The sequence below is a fragment of the Pteronotus mesoamericanus genome, unplaced genomic scaffold (genome assembly GCF_021234165.1).
Source record: "Pteronotus mesoamericanus isolate MK-2021 breed Mesoamerican mustached bat unplaced genomic scaffold, CSHL_Meso_final contig_73, whole genome shotgun sequence".
Lineage (NCBI taxonomy): Eukaryota > Metazoa > Chordata > Mammalia > Chiroptera > Mormoopidae > Pteronotus > Pteronotus mesoamericanus.
This window is the reverse complement of record NW_026555245.1, coordinates 22882461-22903051: the sequence shown is the minus strand read 5'-3', so window position 1 is coordinate 22903051 and position 20591 is coordinate 22882461. Positions and strand designations below refer to the sequence as shown.

General features: G+C 36.1%; 1 protein-coding gene across 5 annotated transcripts in view; it reads right to left on the bottom strand.

Moving 5' to 3' along the window:
* KDM4C (lysine demethylase 4C) overlaps positions 1 to 20591 on the bottom strand; it is a 408417-nt gene that overhangs the window by 142219 nt on the left and 245607 nt on the right. For all 5 annotated transcript variants that reach the window (XM_054583127.1, XM_054583129.1, XM_054583130.1 and 2 more), the window contains one exon: positions 18721 to 18797. In XM_054583127.1, the coding sequence (XP_054439102.1) occupies positions 18721 to 18797 (77 nt within the window). The remainder of the gene's footprint in view (positions 1 to 18720; positions 18798 to 20591) is intronic.

The following is a 20591-nucleotide window of genomic DNA, read 5'->3' as shown; positions in this document are numbered from 1 at the left end:
GACTGAAAGCCAGCCAAGAGCCAAGGAAGTGGCACTGTTCCCTCTTGGACACCTCCCCTACATACAGCGTCACAACACAACGACGTTGCTTGTCCTGTCATGGTGAATACCTACAGCTCCACCCCTTACAATGTAGCAGGCATGCTGAGACAAAGAAATATGGCCCAAAAGAAAGAACAGATCAAAGCTCCAAAAATAGAACTAAGTGATGAACAGATAGCCAACCTATCAGATGCACAGTTCAAAGCACTGGTAATCAGGATGCTCACAGAAATGGTTGAGTATGGTAGCAAAATGAAGGAAAAAGTAAGGGTTATACAAAGTGAAATAAAGAAAAAATATACAAGGAACCAATAGTAAAGGGAAGGAAACTGGAACTCAAATCAATGATTGGGAGCAGAAGGAAGAGATAAACATTCAACCGGAACAGAATGAAGAAACAAGAATTCAAAGAAGTGAGGAGAGGCTTAGGAACCTCTGGGACAACTTTAAATGATCCAACATCCTAATCATAGGGGTGCCAGAAGGAGAAGAAGAGCAAGAAATTGAAAACTTATTTGAAAAAATAACGAAGGAGAACTTCCCCAGTCTGGCCAAGGAAATAGACTTCCAGGAGATCCAGGAAGCCCAGAGTCCCAAAGAAGTTGGACCCAAGAAAGTACACACCAAAGCACATCATAATTAACATTACCCAAGTTTAAAGATAAGGAGAGAATCTTAAAAGCAGCAAGACAAAAGGAGACAGTTACCTACAAAGGAGTTCCCATAAGACTGTCAGCTGTTTCCTTCTCTAAAGAAACCTTGAAGGCAAGAAAGGGCTAGAAAGAAGTATTCAAAGTCATGAAAGGCAAGGACCTGCATCCAAGATTACTCAATCCAGCAAAGCTATCATTTAGAATGGAGGGCAGATAAAGTGCTTCCCAGATAAGGACACATTAAAGGAGTTCATCTTCAGAAGGCCCTTGTTATATCAAATGTTAAAGGGAATGTTAAATGTTAAATGTTATCTAAGAAAAAGAAGAAGCTCAAAACTATGAATAGTAAAATGACCACAAACTCGAAAACTATCAACAAATGAACCTAAAACAAAAACTAAAACTAAGCAAACACCTAGAACAGGAACAGAATCACAGAAATGGAGATCACATGGAGGGTTATCAGCGGGGAGGGGTGGGGAGAGAATAGGGGAAAAGTTACAGGGAATAAGAAGCATAATTGGTAGGTACAAAATAGATAGGGGGAGGTTAAGAATAGTATAGGAAATGGGGAAGCCAAAGAACTTATATATATGACCCATGGACATGAATTAGAGAGGGGAGATGCTGGTGGGATGGGGGCTGCAAGGCAGAGGGAAATAAAAGGAGAAAAAAAATGGGACAACTGTAATAGCATAATCAATAAAATATATATATTTTTAAAAGCCAGTGCTCACTGTCAGGCTTGTTTTATCTTATGTTTAATGAGTATGCTTTTACAGGAGCAATAACACACTGTATAAAATAACCTACTATTACAAAGATTTAGATATACAGCTAGTCATCCAATGTTTCCTAAAACAAAACAAAATACTAAAATGCCTGTTACAACATGATTACTCTATTTGACTGCTGTTATTCCTATCTCTTGAATGCAACATTAAAGAAGCTATTCTATTGTATCCCCCACGACCCACCCGAGGGCAGCTAAAAGCTGAATGAAAAAGTATAAATTCAGGTTATATTCTGAACCTTGTACCTTTTCTACTTAGGTCCCTTTCTCTCACCTAATATCATTCACAAAATTCCCTTTTAGCAGTACCAAGTATTTTTAAACTTTGGTTTCATAAAAAAAATCACCACTGAGATGAACAGCTAGTATACCAATTAACAACATGGAACGATTTCTTTATGGCTCAGTTATTAAACCAGGAAAAACAGTGTTTACAATAAAAGTGCTGACAGAACATTAACAATGGTGAGAAGCACATTGTTATAACACAGCTATCACAGTTGTTCATTTGTAGTAGAGGAAAATCATGTTCCAATGGCTCTTCTATAACACATCAGTTAAGGAAATGCCAATACCAACATTCTCAAGCTGCCTCATAAGAAGCTCTTATTTTAGCTGACTTATCCATGCCACCAAAGCCAATTTTCAGTGCTACAGAAAAATTATGAGACTGAAGTGCCTCCCCACACCCTTATTTATCTGACATGTTCATAACTGAAAAGCGAAACCATAAAGTAGGGTTGTCTGAGCTGGGGAAAAGAGAGTAATTAATCACATTAGCAGAAAACTAGCTTACAAAGTGCTGATCAACAAAACACAGAAGGACCATTTCTAGGGATTTGGCTCATTTATCAGGGTTGGTGAGAGGGCAGGATCTCATAAGGACAGGGCTTGCATGAATTCTGAGTGATTAAGAAATGGAACGACAGCTTTCCTGCAGTTATCATCTGAATGGAAATTCATGAAGCTCCAATGAATTTTACACGAGCAAGTGAGTTCTCCAATTTAGATGCCCACATCTAATTTGTATTATACGCTTGTGAATGAAAACATATCTTCAACAAATATTGATTAATCACCACATTCTAGACACTGGACAACAGCAGTGAATGACAAAGACCTTGCTCTTGGTGAACTTACAGTCTGGTTTGGACAGCAGCAAACTAAGTCAGTACATTATTTAGATGGTAGATGATGTTAGGTACTATGGGAGTGAGCCACGGAGTTACCTAGAGAAAGGCGATGCCAGCAGAGAGTGGAAGAATATCTGTAAAGGCTTCCTGGCCATGAAGAAAAGTGATGACTTCACACTGAGATGGAAAGCCCCTGTAAAGCTTGAGTACAGCAAGAACATAATCTGACTTACATTTTAATTACATCATTCCAACTGCTACGCTGATAGCAGAGGATACAGGTTCAAGGGTATAAGTGAGAAGAGAAGTCAGAAGATTACTTTCTTAATCCAGGAAAGAAGTAATGAGTAGATTAATCTGGGTAATATCAGCAGAGGTAATTAACCCTGCAGGAAGTCAAGTGTATGCGAGAGATACATTCATTACTAGCATGTGCTGAAATGCAAAAAATTAAAAACACTGCAAATTTGCATTTATTACATATATATAATAAAATACATTATTTTATTTATGGAGTTACAATACAGAAACTATTACACAAATAAATATAAAAAATTTTTCAAACATGGATATTGCAAAAAGAATACAATAAAAAAAATGTCTTTAACATTAATCAGTATCTTTAACAGTTGGCTTTGCAAAACATTTGTAACAGTCATCGCAAACAATATTGCTATGCTCAAATCATAAATACTTTTTACAACACTTGCAACAATATTTTGATAAGCCAGTTGTTTTGGATGCATAGCACCTAACACATCTTTTTCTTTTTCTGCTGTCATTATTAGAATTTCTTTCAATTTGTGTTTCAAATTGAAGAAGTTTCAGGTGTAAAGGCTTATGCACACCTGCAGAGATCTCTGAACGTCTTCTTACTTGTTCTGACACTGTTTTACAAGATTTCTAATAAATATTCTGCACCTTATATTCACGTTGCTGTTTAGCATATGAATACTGAGAATTTATTCCTGCAATATTCAAAACTCTGTAGAATATAACCATGGGCCATCTTCTGGTGTCCCTGGGCACATCACACATACCTATTACTTGGTCCACAGTATCAACTCCTGACTTCAATTGGTTGTAATATTCTATTACATCAGGCTTTTGCAAATCTAAATTTACAGTGTCAGTGAAATTCACACCTGAAACTCAGAATATATTTTTCCCTTTTTGGATATATGAGATGTAAGTGTATAATCTGTATCTAAAGTAAGTTGGGTTTTTTGGGCGTGTTTCTAGAAGACACAAATTCAGGGGGTAGTTGGGGTTTATTCTTATGAACAGTACCTACATATGAAAGTCACTTCTTTTTCCAGTAGTAGGTTAGATTTGTATCAGTAAACCAGTGATCTGCTGTAATATTATGTCCTGAAGAGTAAACGGGTTTTGCAAGTCTCTTGATTATATCTGCTAGTTTACGACTAATCAAGTAAGGACCTTCAGGCTGCTAATCTGCATATATTTCAAGATCTCCTGTATAAAATACTTTTGAATTGATCATAGCAAAAAAATTATATACCATACTGGGCTTGGATGGAATATATTATCTAAACCCTCAATTGCCCCTAAACCCAGGTAACACTTTGTCTATTGTTACATCCTGTCCCATAGAATAATATAATTTACAATTTTCTAAAAATGCTGAGAAAATGTCTCTCACAGACGCTAATTTGTCCATTTTGAGGTGTTCTAAGTGGGTAAGTTTGTCATCAAACCTGATACAACTATGAATAAACCTAAATCACTGTGAAGATATCATAAGACTATAAAGTACAATCAGCCTTCGCTGGTGTGGCTCTTGAGCCTACCTGAGTGGACTGAGCACTAGCCTGAGAAACAAAGGGTCACTGGTTCGATTCCCAGTCAGGGCACTGCCTGGGTAGCGGGCCAGGCCCCCAGTGGGGGATGCGAGAGAGGCTTCCACACATTGACTTTTCCCTCTTTCTTCCTCCCTTCCCCTCTCTCTCAAAATAAATAAAATCTTTAAAAAAAAAAAAAGTGCAAAGCCACTATCATCTGTAGCCCACACATGCTGCAACTTTAGCTGACTGCTGTTAGGTAAACCAGGCAGATATAAGAGGCCTAAAAATGCTTTCAATTCAGTTTTGCCTATTTGATTAACATCTTTTTTTGTGAAAACTGGCTTGAGATAGAATCAATGTATTTATTTGTACCTACTACCATTAGATATAAAATATCATTTGTGATAAAGCAGTTCCAAGTTTCAAGTTCTGTCTTGGCATTTTTTTGCATTAGGCCAAACTAATGGAAGTTGACACAAAATATTCTGCAGTTGTTTTCTAATTTGTCTTACTAGATTTTTCCTCCATTTTGACTTTTTATCCTTTCCAAAAAAATACTCTTCATTCATGTATAATTCCATCTTCACTTTCTTCACCAGAAATATCTTGCTCAGTATCTGAATCTTCTGAATGAACTTCCACATAGTCTTCATTTTCTAAATCACTTTTATTTTCACATTTAATTCTGTCATTCTCATCATTGGATTCAAGTAGCATGTGCTGAAGTTCTTTAACATCTCTTGGATTACTGAATTGATTCATTTTTTCCAGCCATTTTCAATGGTAAATCACACATACACACCACTGACTTCAAATTTTGCAAGAAAAAAACTACAACACTGACTTTGGAGTTTACAGTATCTCTAACATACAATATACTATCAAATACCACACACCCTTGTAAATTATAACCAATTGATGGCTTAAACATTATAGCTCAACATTAGTCATGTACAAATGTACAGCTAGTCTTGACCTTGAACCTACAGACCCAATATTATTGGGTTGGCCAAAAAGTTCAGGTGTTTTTTTTCTATAATGTAAGACACATTTTTCATCTTCACCAAATAACTTTATTGATTTGGATATTTTGAGCAGGATGGCTATCTCCTGCATGGTATAATGTTGATTGCTCTCAATTAATGTCTCCATTTGATCACTATCAACTTCAATTGGTCTACCCAACCATGAAGCATCATCCAGAGAGAAATCTCTAGCATGAAACAAACCACTTTTGACCCATTCAATCAGTTACAGCACCTTCTCCATACACTGCACAATTTTTGTTTTCTTTTCAGTTGCATTTTTATCTTTCTTGAAATAATAAAGCATAATATGCCAAAAAATGTCAAGTATTTTCTTCCATCTTCAATATTAAAATGGCTACACAAAAAGTCACCAATTTTGATAGGTTTTTTTAAAAACACCAGCTGATATGACAGCTGTCACAGTATATATAATCTAACAAAATTGTTTTGAATGAAGTTAAAGACAACTAACTGCTACTAGAGCCATCTTATGGAAAAAACCAAACTTTTTGGCCAACCCAGTATGTAACTATTTAAGAAAAGTGTGTGTATCTCTCAGATCAGCCATGACCTCCACAGGGTTAAGAAATGGCCAGGATTCTAGATTGTTTTAAAAGTAATCAAGACAGGATTTACTGTCAGACAGATACAGGGTATGAGAGAAAGCAAAGCATGTCTAACTCTAAAGTTTTTGGCCTCAGCAGTAGAAGGCCTGGAAATTAGGAAGTCCGCAAGTCAAGAAGATCTGCAATTCAGTTTGAGACAGGGTGAATTTGTACTACCCATGTGCATGCTGCTCAGGAAGTAGGCCATATGGATCTGTACCTCTGTGGAGAGGCTGAATTCTGTGGACACAGAAAGGTACAAGCCATGAATGATTAGATGCTATTATGAAAGCTTTGAGATGTGATGAGATTACCAAATGGGTTCATGTAGGGAAGAGGCCCATACTTTGAGCTCTAGGAAGTGAAAGGAAGTAGCTAGCTGGCTGGTAATGCAGGAGGAAAAGCAGGAGAGTGCAGGGTCCTGGAAGACAAATGAAGACAGTGGTTCAAATAGGAAGCAGTCATCAACTGATTGTGATAGTAAAACAGAAGTTTCTAAGGAACCCTGGGGCAAAGGCTGTGACTGGAATAAGTTTAAGAGAGAAGAATTAAAATAAGTTTAAGGGGAGAAGAATTAAAGAGAATGAAGACAAGACTTTGAAGGAGTTTTACTATAGACAGGGGTGTGAAGAAATATGGTGGGAGCTGAGGAGAAGAAAGATTAGGAGAGGTTTTTTGTTTATTTGAAGACAGAAGAAATAACTTGTGTGGATGATGATGAGAATCATCCAGAGAGGGGACCATAGGTGATGTTGAGAGAAACAATGGGTTACTGGAATTCATCATATCAAAGATATGATGCAGGTAGAAACTTGCAGATCTCTATTCACAGCTTCTTGTTTCTCAGTGAAATATAGTGAGTTCATGTGGTGAGAGCGAGGATGGGGAAGAATATGGGGAAGTTTCAGATGACAGAAGGTATGACAGTCAGCCAGGAGAGTGGGTAGAATGAATGCATGATGGGAATGCTGTATGAATTGCCACTACTACAGTTACAAATTGAAAGCAAGAGCTACCTCCATATTGGGAGTTTCACCACAGCCATTTTCAGGTAAAAGGGTTCAGGTACAAAATATACATAGTTGGATATACCATGGTTGAATTATGCCAAAGGACAATAATAAAGTCAGAAAGTGGCAAGGCAGGTGAAAGTGTATGCAAGTGAATGTGGTAGCTGAAAACAAAAGTAAGGACGACACGGGAGGGAGAGACTGAAATGCTGGGAGCATTGCTAAATCATATGTTACTATTAAAAAGGATGGCTGGGGTCCAGAGACTAGAGTGTGGGACAGAAAGACAGAAGAAGGTAGTCAGAGAAAGATGACTGAATTTGAGAGATGATACTGAAAATGCAACGTACCTAGTGGATTACCAAACAGTTTCAAGTGAAAATTAATCACCCTTTTAAAAGGTTGCCCTTCTATTGAATACTGTATTTGTTCTCTATTACTGCAATAATAAATTTCCTCAAACTTAAAGGCTTAAAAACAACAGAAACATATACAGTTCAATAGGTCGCAAGTCCAAAATGGGTCTCAGTGGGCTAGGATCATTCCTTTCTAGAGTCTCTCACCCAGAATCCATTGCTTTGCTCTTGGGCTTTTCAGGGCTGCCAATATGTCTTGGCCTGCGGCCCTCCTCCTCCATCTTCAAAGTTGACAACAGCAGGTCAAGTACAATACTCCTCATATCACATCACTCTGACTTCTTTTTCTGTCTCTGTCTTCTGCATTCAAGAATCCTTGTGATGGCACTGGGTACGCCCAAGTAACCAAAATAATCTCTCTCTCATAGGGTCAGCTGATTAGCAACCTGAGTGCTATCTGCTACCATAATTCCCCTTTTCATGAACACAACATACTCACAGGTTCCAGTAGTTAGGATGTGGACATCTTGAGGGGGGTAGGTACACTTACTATACATGTTTACTATTTTAATACCATCAACCGTTTGTATGAAAGGAAGAGAATAGAATAATAGAAAGCCATACTCTGTGTTGTTTCAAATTATATTTTTTCCCCTGGATTTATCTTTCTCATGGCATTGCTTAACCAACATAAAAATGAATTTGATGTTTACAGAGCACCCATCTGGTAGCATGCCAGGCACAGGCTTTGGTGGCAAGGAAAAGCAACTCTGTATTTGAAGAGTGGTCACATGCAACTACACTGAACTTACAACATTTACACAATAGTATTTTCAGGATCCTGAGCAAAGTACTTCAAGTTGAACATACATCTTACTTTGTTAAAAATGTGCATAATTTGGCTTTCAAATAAAAATTCTGGTTTATTCTTTCTTCCAGCATGACCTTCAATAACAAATAGTAAAGTATATGACTTCTTCATCCTGTCACTGGACTAATTCTTGCCATTCATGAGAAATGCCTGCACTGCAGTTTTTTCCCCTGCACGCTTCCTCGTGATCCCTTTCTCTTTGCTAAGGAGCTGTGCCTTATAGCCCAGTGACCTCCGGGCATGCACATCCTGGTGTAGAGTACAGTATGTTATGCTCCCCATAATGTCAGTCATTATTCTTCCTGACTTTACTTGTGCTCTCTGGCTGAAGCACTTAAGATTAATGAGGCATTTGTTCTCAATCAAGAAGCTGTTTATGAATATAGTTCCACTTACAACAGGCTTTGTAGACTTCTCTTTCCTTCTTGCCTTTACCAAAGGGGCAGGGGTGGGGGTTGGGGAGCAAAAGGGAGATGGAAGGACAGAAAACAATGATTTGTGACTTTTAAGCCTTTAAGCAGTTCCCTAGAGAAAGGCCCCCATATCACATCTATGCTCTCAGGATAACTGATATCTACACATGTGTTGCTCTGTTTGTTTAAAACAATTATTACTGCCCTGGCCTTTATGAGCCGAAGTTTAAGTCTGCAGCTAATCAGAATTACCTGCCTTCTGAGAAGGCAAGAGGTAATTTTGAATCTAAATGCATTACCTCAAGGAAGTATGTGGGTCCTGGCTAGGGGCCTATAGGACACCTCTATGAAGAGGAGCAACTGTGTCAGAATCCACTTGACTAAAAACGGCTGCTGCCCACCTGCGAATGCCCTGCCTTAACAAGAAGGGAGCCTTTCATTTTTCTACTAATTTTACCATTTAAGGATCAAAGTCCGTCTTTCAGGCTGACAGCCTGTCATCACCAGGTCCTGGCAGTTCCCATGGAATAAAAAAATATATAGCATAAAACACATCACAAAGAGCAGCAGTGTCACTCTGACCTCTCTAGGCCATAAGCCAATCTGATCTGAAAATCAATGGCTCTGATCTACAAAGCCACTTCAGAGCTCACCACAAAAGAAAAATGTCAGCCCTGTTGTCCGTTAGAAAATTGAATTCAGGAGATTATCCAGTTCTGGGAAAGGTCCTCCAGGGAGAAACTAGAGTAAATATGAAAGAGTAAAGAAATTGCTCTACTCAACCACCCAATAACACTAATTATTCCAGAGTAAGTAGATAACCAATTACACTAGAAATTAGTACTGGCTTTATTCTCAATGTAAATTAAACAAAATCACTCAAAAATGTGGTTAAGCCCTGGCTCGTGTGGCTCAGTGGATTGAGCGCTGGCCTGCAAAGCAATGGGTCGCTGGTTGAATTCCCGGTGTAGGGCACATGCCTGGGTTGCAGGCCAGGTCTCCAGAAGGGGGCACGCGAGATGCAACCACACATTGATGTTCCTTTCCCTCTCTCTTTCCCTTCTCCTCTCTAAAAATAAATAAATAAAATCTTTAAAAAAAAAAAAGGTGGTTTAGAATTAGGCCAGTTGATCAGCCTTCTTCCCATTCTAAAAATAAATAATGGCAAAGACACAAAAGATGCTGGGCCTGGGAATCTGGAGGCCTGAGTATTGCCATGAATTCAGGCTCTGTTACCATAGAGTAAAGATCCTGAGCAAAGGACTTAACTCTCTACAACCCCTGGTTCGTTATCTGTAAAATGAGATTTCTGAGATGAAGAATTCTTTAGTCTTTGTCAGTATTCAATTTTATGGAAACTAGAAAAATTCTAACCCTGCTACTTATATTAGTTTATATTTAAATCAGTAATTATTCTGAATTTGTAGGTCAAAAGTTAACAAGTGAAAAATGTTACATTTCAAACACAAGACTTTCAAGAGCCAAATTATTGACAATTTTTAACATATATTATCATGGCAATATCACTATTTTTATGTAAGGAGATGGACAAGAGATACAAAGGTTGTATTATAGAGTAAAAGTAATGTGATCCTCAACCACACAAATTTTCTTTAATAATCTCATCCCTAACAGAACTCCTCCTTGAGAGAGAAAGGAGAGAAAGCAGTATCTTCAGAGTCAACAGAATGTGGTTAGGGTTGCTTCACATCAGATGCACCTCTATAAAACCCAGCCTCAATGCAACGTGGGTGTCAAAGACTCTACCTAAAAGACCAGGGATTGTTAGGGCTTCGTAGTTCCCAAAGGTGTCAACAGTTGTCAGTTTTTGATATTTACGTGAGAATTAAGAATTGAGTGTTAATGAACTGTATGATTGTCTGACAACTGTGCTGTACACCTGAAACTAATACAAAATAATACTGAATATAAACTGTAATTTTTTAAAAAAAGAAGAAAAAATCAAGTGTTAAGATGAAGGTATACTCCAAAGATCAGGAGTTCACATATGTTCCAACAAATAACTCAGCCCACAAGCTCTAGCAACATCGTGGGAGGAGGTTTTATAAAACCCATTACCTCAGTTACCTTATAACTTCGTGACTATGATTTATGCAAAGAAAAGATTTCACTTTCTTTCAAAAACCAAATAAAATAGCTATGTGCAGCCTTGAGGGACATGAATGGCAACCATTCCCAAATCTATAGATGCCACTGATTTATAATCAAGCAATAAAAAAAATAAACACCAAAATGTTTTTTTAAATCATTGCAATTGCATATTCCACTCTAAGAGAAAAGAAAATGCTAATTCCAAGTGATCATCAAAGTATAGCGTGCTTATATCTAATTGTTATCCTATTTTTAAAAACAAAAAAATAAGCAAAATAAAGGATACAGTGAATGAATGGTGAAAACCAGTTTCATGCCTGGGCTTTGATTTCTTAAAACCATTTTGGAGGAAACAAACTAGAATGTTATGTTTGTTACACATATACAACTTTATTATTCTAGAAAGTACAATATATGTTCTTCAATAGATTAAAAAAATGTGTGCACTTACCTCGTTTATGCATTTCATTACACAAAAATGAAAATTCTAGCCTATAAAGTGTTTTTTCATTTTTCATTACAAAATTTACTTTTTCGTAGCATGGCAATATCCATTCAAGAATATAATATATAGTCATTTTTTTAACACTATATTACTTTCAAATTAAAATATTCAAACAAATTCTCCTGAAGTGGAATGGGATATATTGAAATAAAAAGGAATACTGAAGATAATGCCTACTGTTACGCATTCCCAAACAGAAGGTAGATAAAGTTATAGTTAAGCCCTGAAACCATTGTTTTGTTTTTTTCTTTTTTAAACAAATGAAAGTTTCCTTTAGCTTATAAAACTGCATCGATCTTACCAATAATTAGCAGTGTCACTTCTATTCCTATACTTTTCTGTTATTCATCATCTCTGACTAGGTTAAGAAGCACAGAAATAAATTTAGTTTCCTTTAAAGTCCCCAATTCTTAACGAATACTACTTAAAGAAAAATGGAAACACAAAGCAACACATAATCATTAGATTTTAGGACCAGAAGAAGCCTTAGTACATGTCTCTGGTCAAACCTTCGCATTACATTGCATCTTCCTTTAATTTAGATTTTGTTTAGATTATATATATGGGAGCTACGGGATCTGCTGTGCCCACTGCCCAAGAATTATTTAAGGTAATAAAAAAGCTCCCTAGTAAGACACAGAACAAATGATAAATTTATTTGTAATTTTTCATAATGACAATGAAAAACTACAGCACAGGCTTAATCCTGCTATGTACATGATGTGTCAAAGTCATAAATCTAAAGATGATGTGATTTTCCATGATGAGTAATCAATCAGTATATTCAGATTTCACTCTCATTTATGGCACTAAAAATAAACCTCATAGCTCCCCACCACCACTCCAAATGGTCCTAAAAGGAAGAAATGAATTAGCTGGAAAGAAACTACCACCAAAGAGCTACATTATCCCTAAACTTTTAAGAAAAAAAATCTTATTAATATTCCTTTTAAACCTCTTAAAGCTGTTTAAGGTTTACACTTTAGATTTCTATATTACAGGGTTCTGGCCAAGATGGGGCATAGGTGGATACACTTCACTTCTTCATACAACCAAAATAAGGATAACAACCAATTTAAAAACAAAAACAAAAACCAGAATTGCCAGAAAATCTAACTGTATGGAAGTTGAAAACCAAGGAGTTAAAGAAGAAACATTCACCCAGACTGGTACAAGGGGTGAAGACAGGAAGCTGGGGCGGAGAGGACGTGCATCAACGCAGTGGCTGGCGACCTGGGCGGACGAGTAGGTGGCTGGCAGACCAGGCGGTCCCACATTCACAAGCAGATAAATCAGGAGGAACAACTAGGGAGCAAGACAGACCTGGCAAACCAGGGTTCCAGAACCAGGAAAGAAAGCCTCAGAACCTCTGGCTGTAAAAATTTTCGGGGGCTGCAGCAGCAGAAGAAACTGCCAGTCTTTCGGAAGAATCCATGAGAGGGGTCCATGGAGTCCTAGAATATACACAAGCCCATCCACCCAGGAATCAACACCAAGGAAGCACCTGGAAGGGTGCCAGTTGCTTGAGGGAAGCAGAGAAGTGACTGAAAGCAGGGCAAGAGCCAAGCAAGCAGCATTGTTCCCTCTCTGACCTGTCCCCAACATACAACACCTCAACATGGCGATGCCGGTTGCCCCGCCCTGGTGAATACCTATGGCTCCACCCTTTACAACATAACAGGTGCACCAAGACAAATAAAGATGGCCCAAATAAAAGAACACATCAAAACTCTAGAAAAAGAACTAGGCAGCAAAGGGATAGCCAGCCTATCAGATGCAGAATTCACAACACTGGTATAATCAGGATGCTCACAGAAATGATTGAGTACACCCGCAAATAAAGGAAGAAGTGAAGGCTATACAAAGTGAAATAAAGATATACAGGAAACCAACAGTGAAGGGAAGGAAACCAGGACTGAAATCAACAATCTGGAATAGAGGGAAGAAATAAACATACAACTGGAATAGAATGAAGAAGCAAGAATTCAGAAAAATGAGGAGAGGCTTAGGAACCTATGGGACAACTTTAAACATCCCAACATCTAAATCATAGGGGTGCCAGAAGGAGAAGAGGAAAAGCAAGAAATTGAAACCTATTTGAAGAAATAATGAAAAAAAAACTTCCCCAATCTGGCGAAGGAAATAGACATGTAAGTCCAGGAAGCTCAGAGTATGCCAAACAAGTTGGACCCAAGAGGAGCACACCGAGACACATCGTAATTAAATTGACAAAGATTAAACATAAGGAGAGAACCTTAAAAGCAGCAAGAGAAAAAGAGTTATCTACAAAGGAGTTCCCATTAAGACAACTGGCTGATTTCTCAAAAGAAACCTTTTGCAGGCAAAAAGCGGCTGGAAAGCAGTATTCAAAGGCAAGGACGTACATCCACGAAAGGCAAGGACAACAAGGACGTACATTCACGAAAGGCAAGGACCTACATCCAAGATGACTCTATTCAGCAAAACTATCATTTAGAATAGATGAGCAGATAAAGTGTTTCCCAGGTAGGGTCAAGTTAAAGGAGTTCATCATCACCAAGCCCTTGTTATATGAAATATTAAAGAGACTTATCTAAGAAAAGGAAGCTCAAAACGATAAACAGTAAAATGACAACTATCAACAACTGAACCTAAAAACAAAAACAAAAACAAAACTAAGCAAACAACTAGAACAGGAAGAGAATCATAGAAATGAAGATCACATAGAGGGTTAGCAACAGGAAAGAAGCAGGAGACTGAGGGGAAAAGGCACAGGGAATAAATATCATAATTGGTAGGTACAACAGACAGGGGGAGGTTAAGAACAGTATAGGAAATGGAGAAGCCAAAGAACTTATATGTATGACCCATGGACATGAGCTAAGGGGTGGAGGGTGCTGGAAGGAATGGGGGTACCAGGTAGAGGGGGAAAAAGGGGAGGAAAAAATATGGGACAACAATAATAGCATAATCAATCCAATATACTTTAAAAAAGGATTCTATATTATAAATTCTTTATAAGATATTATAGAGAGTTCTCCTATTTTCTTAATAGCATACTACCTCTTAATACTACATAATATAAAGCGCATGAGTTATTAATTATTAGGACTATTTAGACAACCAGCTTATTTCAGACATTTAACTAACATCTTCTTTCATAATTAGAAGTGTAGCCCTAAAATAATGTTTGGGTATTTCACAGAAATACCCAGACTCAAACAAAAGATTTTCAATATAGGGATAAAAAAGAAAATGGTGTGGGAAAACCTGGAAGAAAGCAATATAAATTCTGTATTTTCACAATGAACATACTAATATTATATTTTTAATAGTAACTTATAGTCACTATACCATGTAAATCAATAACCAGGTTAGACACAAACTATAGTAATTTAGGTCAAAAGTGATTTGATCCACATTAAGAATCAGATTAACAAGGAACATGAGCTAGAATCAGAATAATGACATTCTACACCTAAAAACAGAACCTGGTAATGTTTGGAATGTGCTCAGAAGTGATATTATAATGAAAGATTAAAAACTGCTCCAGAATGAAATGTATAGTCACAAAAGGGATAAAAACAAATAGAGCTGAAAATAAAATAATCTAATAAAGCTGTATAATAATAAACCATGAATCCAAACATAGCTTTCAGAGAGTTGTGTCCATTTACCTGAGCAATACTGAAATAGGACAAATAGGCACAAAGAAATAATATTTAGTTAGGATGATTATACAACCTCAATCTCAGGATAATTATTTGGGGGAGAGAGCCTCGGACTGTTTCATTTCATTTCACTTGAATTTGGGCATACAGCCAGGATCCTAGAATCCAAGTTAGGGTGTAATCCTAAATTGGTAATTGCTCTTCCTCCAACACATGAAGTTTCAATAGAGCTTCATATTTTAATTGACATGAATGGATAAAGTAAAGAAATGGTAGCAAAGTGGAAGAGTAAGCACTAAACCAAAACTTTAGAAATGCTGCAAGCACTGAAGGCCACAGAGGAAGGCCCAGTCCGTATCACCATGATCGCAACTTTCCTATTTATGCTCTACCAGTTCAGAATGATCCAACACTATAATCAGGTGTTAGAAGTGTTCCAGAGATAAGTGAGACAAAGTTCTTGTCTGGGGTTACTTAAAAACCATCAGGGCAGTAGGATCCAGAGTAATGCCCACTTTTTTGAATTGGTAAATAAAAAGACAGCTGTGTGTGAGCATTGATTCTAGCCTTATACACAAACTCGGCTACCTAGTCCAGGATGACACTGACAAATCTAATATATGAACTTACTTATTTATTTCCTGGGATTGGATGAAATAACCCCTAAGATGGCCTTGCTTCCAAAATTTAAATTATCGATGCCTAACCCTATGATATAGTTAATACTATAGTCTCCCATTTTTTCCAACTTTATTGATTATAACTGACATGTAATATTGTGTAAGTTTAAGGTACACAATATGAGTTGATATATGTACATATTGAAAAACAATTACCAAAATAAAATTAACACATTCATCACCTCACAGTTACCTTTTTGTATGTGTGTACAATGAGAACTTTCAAGATCTACTCTCTTAGCAACATTCAAATATACAATACAGGATTGTTAACTATAGTCACTGTGCTGTATATTAAATCCCTAGAACATACTCATCTTGTAACTGGCATTTTGAACCCCTTGACCACATTTACCCATCCCCCCCCCCACATCTGGCAATCACCTATCCATCCTCTGTTTCTACAAGTTCCATTTTTCTTTTATTATTACACATAGAAGTGAAAGCAAAAATGTTTATCTTTGTCTGATTTATGTCACTTAGTATAGTACCTTAAAGGTTCATCCACACTGTCACAATACCAGGATTTCATTCTGTTTTATAGCTGAATATAATATTCCACTGCATGTGTATACACCATATTTTTGTTTTTCCATTGATTCATCAATGGACACTCTTTGTTAAAAGAATCTTTAAAATAAGAACCACTACATACATTTCTCACGTATACCTTATGAGAATGACACAAGGTGTTTCATGGTTCATTCTGCTTACCCTCAAGGTTTTTAAAGCACTCATTACAACAGGAAATAGAATTGACTAGAACAGTCACATTTGTTGTATGAATGTATAACCCAAGCAAAGTATTCTATTGGAGTATTTTGCATTCACGATGAATAAGTCTTACCTTCACAAAGTATATTTAAAAAGAAAATCCCAGAAAATAATTAGGGATTAGAGTTAGTGAAGTACACGCCAGCAATGAATGAAATATCATCTAACCTCCAGGCACTGTTAAGAGTTCCATTAGCTCCTTTAAAGCCTCCATTTCAAAGAAGGTCTAGGGCTCCCCTAGAACTTCAAATTCACAATGTGAGACTGATGCTTAAAGAAGTCAGGTCTAGGATACTTTAAGTGCAATCATTCCAGCCACAAAATCCAAAGAATCATACTCAAGTGTTTAGTAAAAATTAATATTGCAACACTTACTATCACACTCAATAAGGGTGTAAAAGACAAAATACCAATATTATCAGTTACTTTTCTGTAGCACCTAAACTGCAACTGAAGTACTTCTCAGAAGACAAAAATTTTTAATTAAAGCTTCATAGGCAAAGTTCACTCAAAATGGAAAAATTTTAAAAAACACTTGGCTTACTATGAGTCTGCATTATTTCCATTTAGAAATAAGAAATTATGTGGGACTAAAAGATCATTGTAAAGTTCTATTCAAGAGTTCCATTTCTATTGCAAGTTGAAATATTTATATGGTATCAATATTAAAATAAAAAGACTTACTATATATCTTGAGGGTGCAAGGGTTAGGATTAATAGAAAGATGTTTTAAATCAATTCCAAAGAGTGATTAATCTAAGCATTTCCTTCTTAAGACATGCTTAAGGAAAACAGCTTAATTAATCAGAAGCTGACTTAGAATCAGAGTGAGTGGCCTAGGTCTGACCCTGGCTCTGCCATGCAAAGAATAGTGGTACCTTTGATAAATAACAAAACTGCTCAGTGTGTGAGCACAGGAGCCAAGCAATAACCGTGGACGAAACAGAAAACTCTTCACACTTTGGTGAACAGGAATAGAGAATATCTCTAACCTATACCTGAGGGTAAATGAGAAGACATCCCTGGTCAAACTGTTTCTACAAGCTTTTCTTTGACTCCTACAATGGGAATAGGACCTGCATGGTAAACAAGAGTTGAATATATTCATTATAGCAGGACTTCCTGGTTGATTTACAGATTCGCTACACTTACACAGTTTTTGTTAACATAATGACCACATTAAAGGAAATACCAAAATGTTTTCCGGACCCACTAATGAAAAGACTTCTTAAGTTGGAGATATAACCTCTAACATCAAATATATCAGATTACTTGAACTAGAAAAAGTCTCCACATTTTTACCAATTTCCCCCTCACTAGCCAAAATGAATGCCAGCAAAAAAGCGTTCAGAGAGATATCCCCACGGACACCTTTAATTTATAGCCACCATTTGTCTATTTCAACACTAAGAGCTAAATATATATAATCATGACATAAATTTTTGTCATGCAAGGCATTTTCCTTCAGGTTTTTAACTTTGGTTGCAAGGAAATTTAATTCATTGTCATTAGCAATCATTGTCAGTAGCAACCATAGCTACTATTACAATAAAAACCATCAAGCTGGGCGTTTGCTTTAACATCAAGAGTGAGGATATTGTGTTGAGATCTGACAGGTTCTCATCCTCAATAATGTTTTGATACTTCTTGAAAGAGAAGTTTTTAAGAAAAATTAAGGTAGCATACAATTAAATGGCAAGACGAGTGACATACTTCATTAATGAAATAGAACTCAATGCTTAGATATAAGCTAAAGTTTCAATAGAGTCTCCAGGAAAAACAATTTAAATGAAGAAGGATCTGTGTCCCCCAAGTAGGGGATCATTTGTTGTTGAAGGTTCTGTCTCAAGTTCACAGCAGTGCCTGGGAGAAGGGAACTCTAAAATGCATTGAAATGTAACTATATGAATAAATAAAAAGGGGAAGTCCTCATGCTAGTTGAGGAGTTATGTACGAGCATGGTATCCTCAGAGAAGATCCTCACCTTGACTGTTAATTTGAATAGTTATTTTCAAGAGTTGCAAAAAGTAACAATATTTTGGACCTAGTCTGATGAACGAAGTAGTCTCTAGGTTCCAAAGAACTGACACTTAAAAATTTATTTACTATTTCTACAATGAATATAGGGCAATGTTGTAGGATGATTTAGAAAGAGAAAACTAGAAATATAATAAGTACGGAATTGCACATAAAAGCATGTATACAATCTTACTTTACCACTAGATTTAAATGTGTCCACAGTGAATAGAGTGAGAAGAGGAGCTAAGAGATAGTAACATAAGCTACTTACTGCTGTCCATGCATTTCTTTTGCACCGGGCACATAACCATCCATCAGAGATTTCATGAGAAGGGATACCATAACAACCTATAAAATAATAATACAGGTTAACGAATTCCATCTTTTGCATTGTGACAATATTATACATTTCAGCACTTGGATAAATAAAATCAGAGAGACTACCATACAATTTTTGATTTAGGATAAAATAGAGATACTTTTGGTTCTCGTTCCTCATATCTAATAGGATATCAGTTCCACAAAAGAATGAGAGCAGGTCTTAACAGTAACTAATGCTCACAATAGTTGTCACAGAGAATACTGATAATTCTTTTATGGGCAATAATAAAATTTCTAAATATTCTTGTCTATTCTTTTACTCATGCAAAACATTCCACAATAAGTTGTGATTCATGAAGCAAAGTTTGGAAAAGTTTTAAAATAAAACTAAATTTTGACATAGTATTTTTAAATTGCTATAATTTGAAATTACATTTCAAAAATTGTATTTAATTAGCTTTAATTTCAGTGATAGGGACAGAGTATGTACAATTCATGTTTAGAGACAAAAGGATGTGTTCAATTCCCCTTGTCTATTCCGTACATGCCTGCCTCAAAATAGCTATGTAAGAAGATAGCTGATGATGCAAACACATGCAGCAATTATATAGAACCAACAAACATGTTACTCTGACTTCTAGAAATAAGAGGATTTCATATATGTTATTTTTAATATTACACTTCTATAACATTTGAGGTGGGAAGAGAAAATAAAAGAACTGTAATTGTCTAAAGAAAATCCTATCCCAGTTAAGCAAAACCATAAAATGTTTAGTGTAAGCACATGTTTACAAAATATTATGGTTAAACTGCATAGCTAATATATTCAGAAGTCAAGATTAAAATCCTACATTTTTTGTGAAATGGTGCTTTGCCTCTGATATAAGTATAACAATGTAGGGTGAATGTGTGTGTGTGTATGTTATAAATTAATATAAATATTTTTAAAAATTGATATAAATCAGTAAGAAAGTTGCTATAAGTATATGTTAAGTACATATATTGAAATCCTTTGCAGAAGCTAATAGTATCTAATTAATAAATAAATTACAGACAGTGAGGTTATCTCAAACCTAATGTAAGACTGGTATTACACTTAGGTAAATACAGAAGGTAATACCTATATTATAAACCACTGAGACTACGTTGACAGGATAAACTTTACATTAAGTATGTTAAAAGAATATGTCATTCAGTAAGATCTGTAATATTAAAATGTTTTCAAATAGAGTTGTAATATGTACAAGTTCCTTTTACATATTTTAGAGAATTTACATGGCAGGCCCATTTAAAAAATCTACTTACTACTTATCCAATTATGTAAAAATATTATTGAGACAGGTATGGGGCCCAGCTGTCTTAGCCTGGGGAAAACAACTGTAATGACTGTTCTCCCATGAGCGGCAGAAGAGATCTCCCTACACTTAAAAAGAATAAAAATTTAACTCATTAACTGAATTTACCAATAACTCCCAAAATCACCAATGTAGAGAAATGAATATTCTTCTTTAAAAAGCCACACAGGAAAATAATCATGAATCAATGTCAAAGATTAAAATTAAGTTTTTAAAAACTATAGCTTAAAGTAAGTAAAATTCAAGCACGTAAAAGAAACACAGTGACTCTACATCTAAAACACAAACAAACAAACAAAAAACCCAGACCTGCTCTCCATTGACATTGTATAAAACAGGAGAAAAAAAGAATGATTATACCTACTCATACATTCATTAGAAAAAATATGAGAAAGAATGATCTAACCATTAAGAATAGCAATAGTTCAATCCAACAGCTTTGACAAGTTATAAAGAGGTAAGAAAT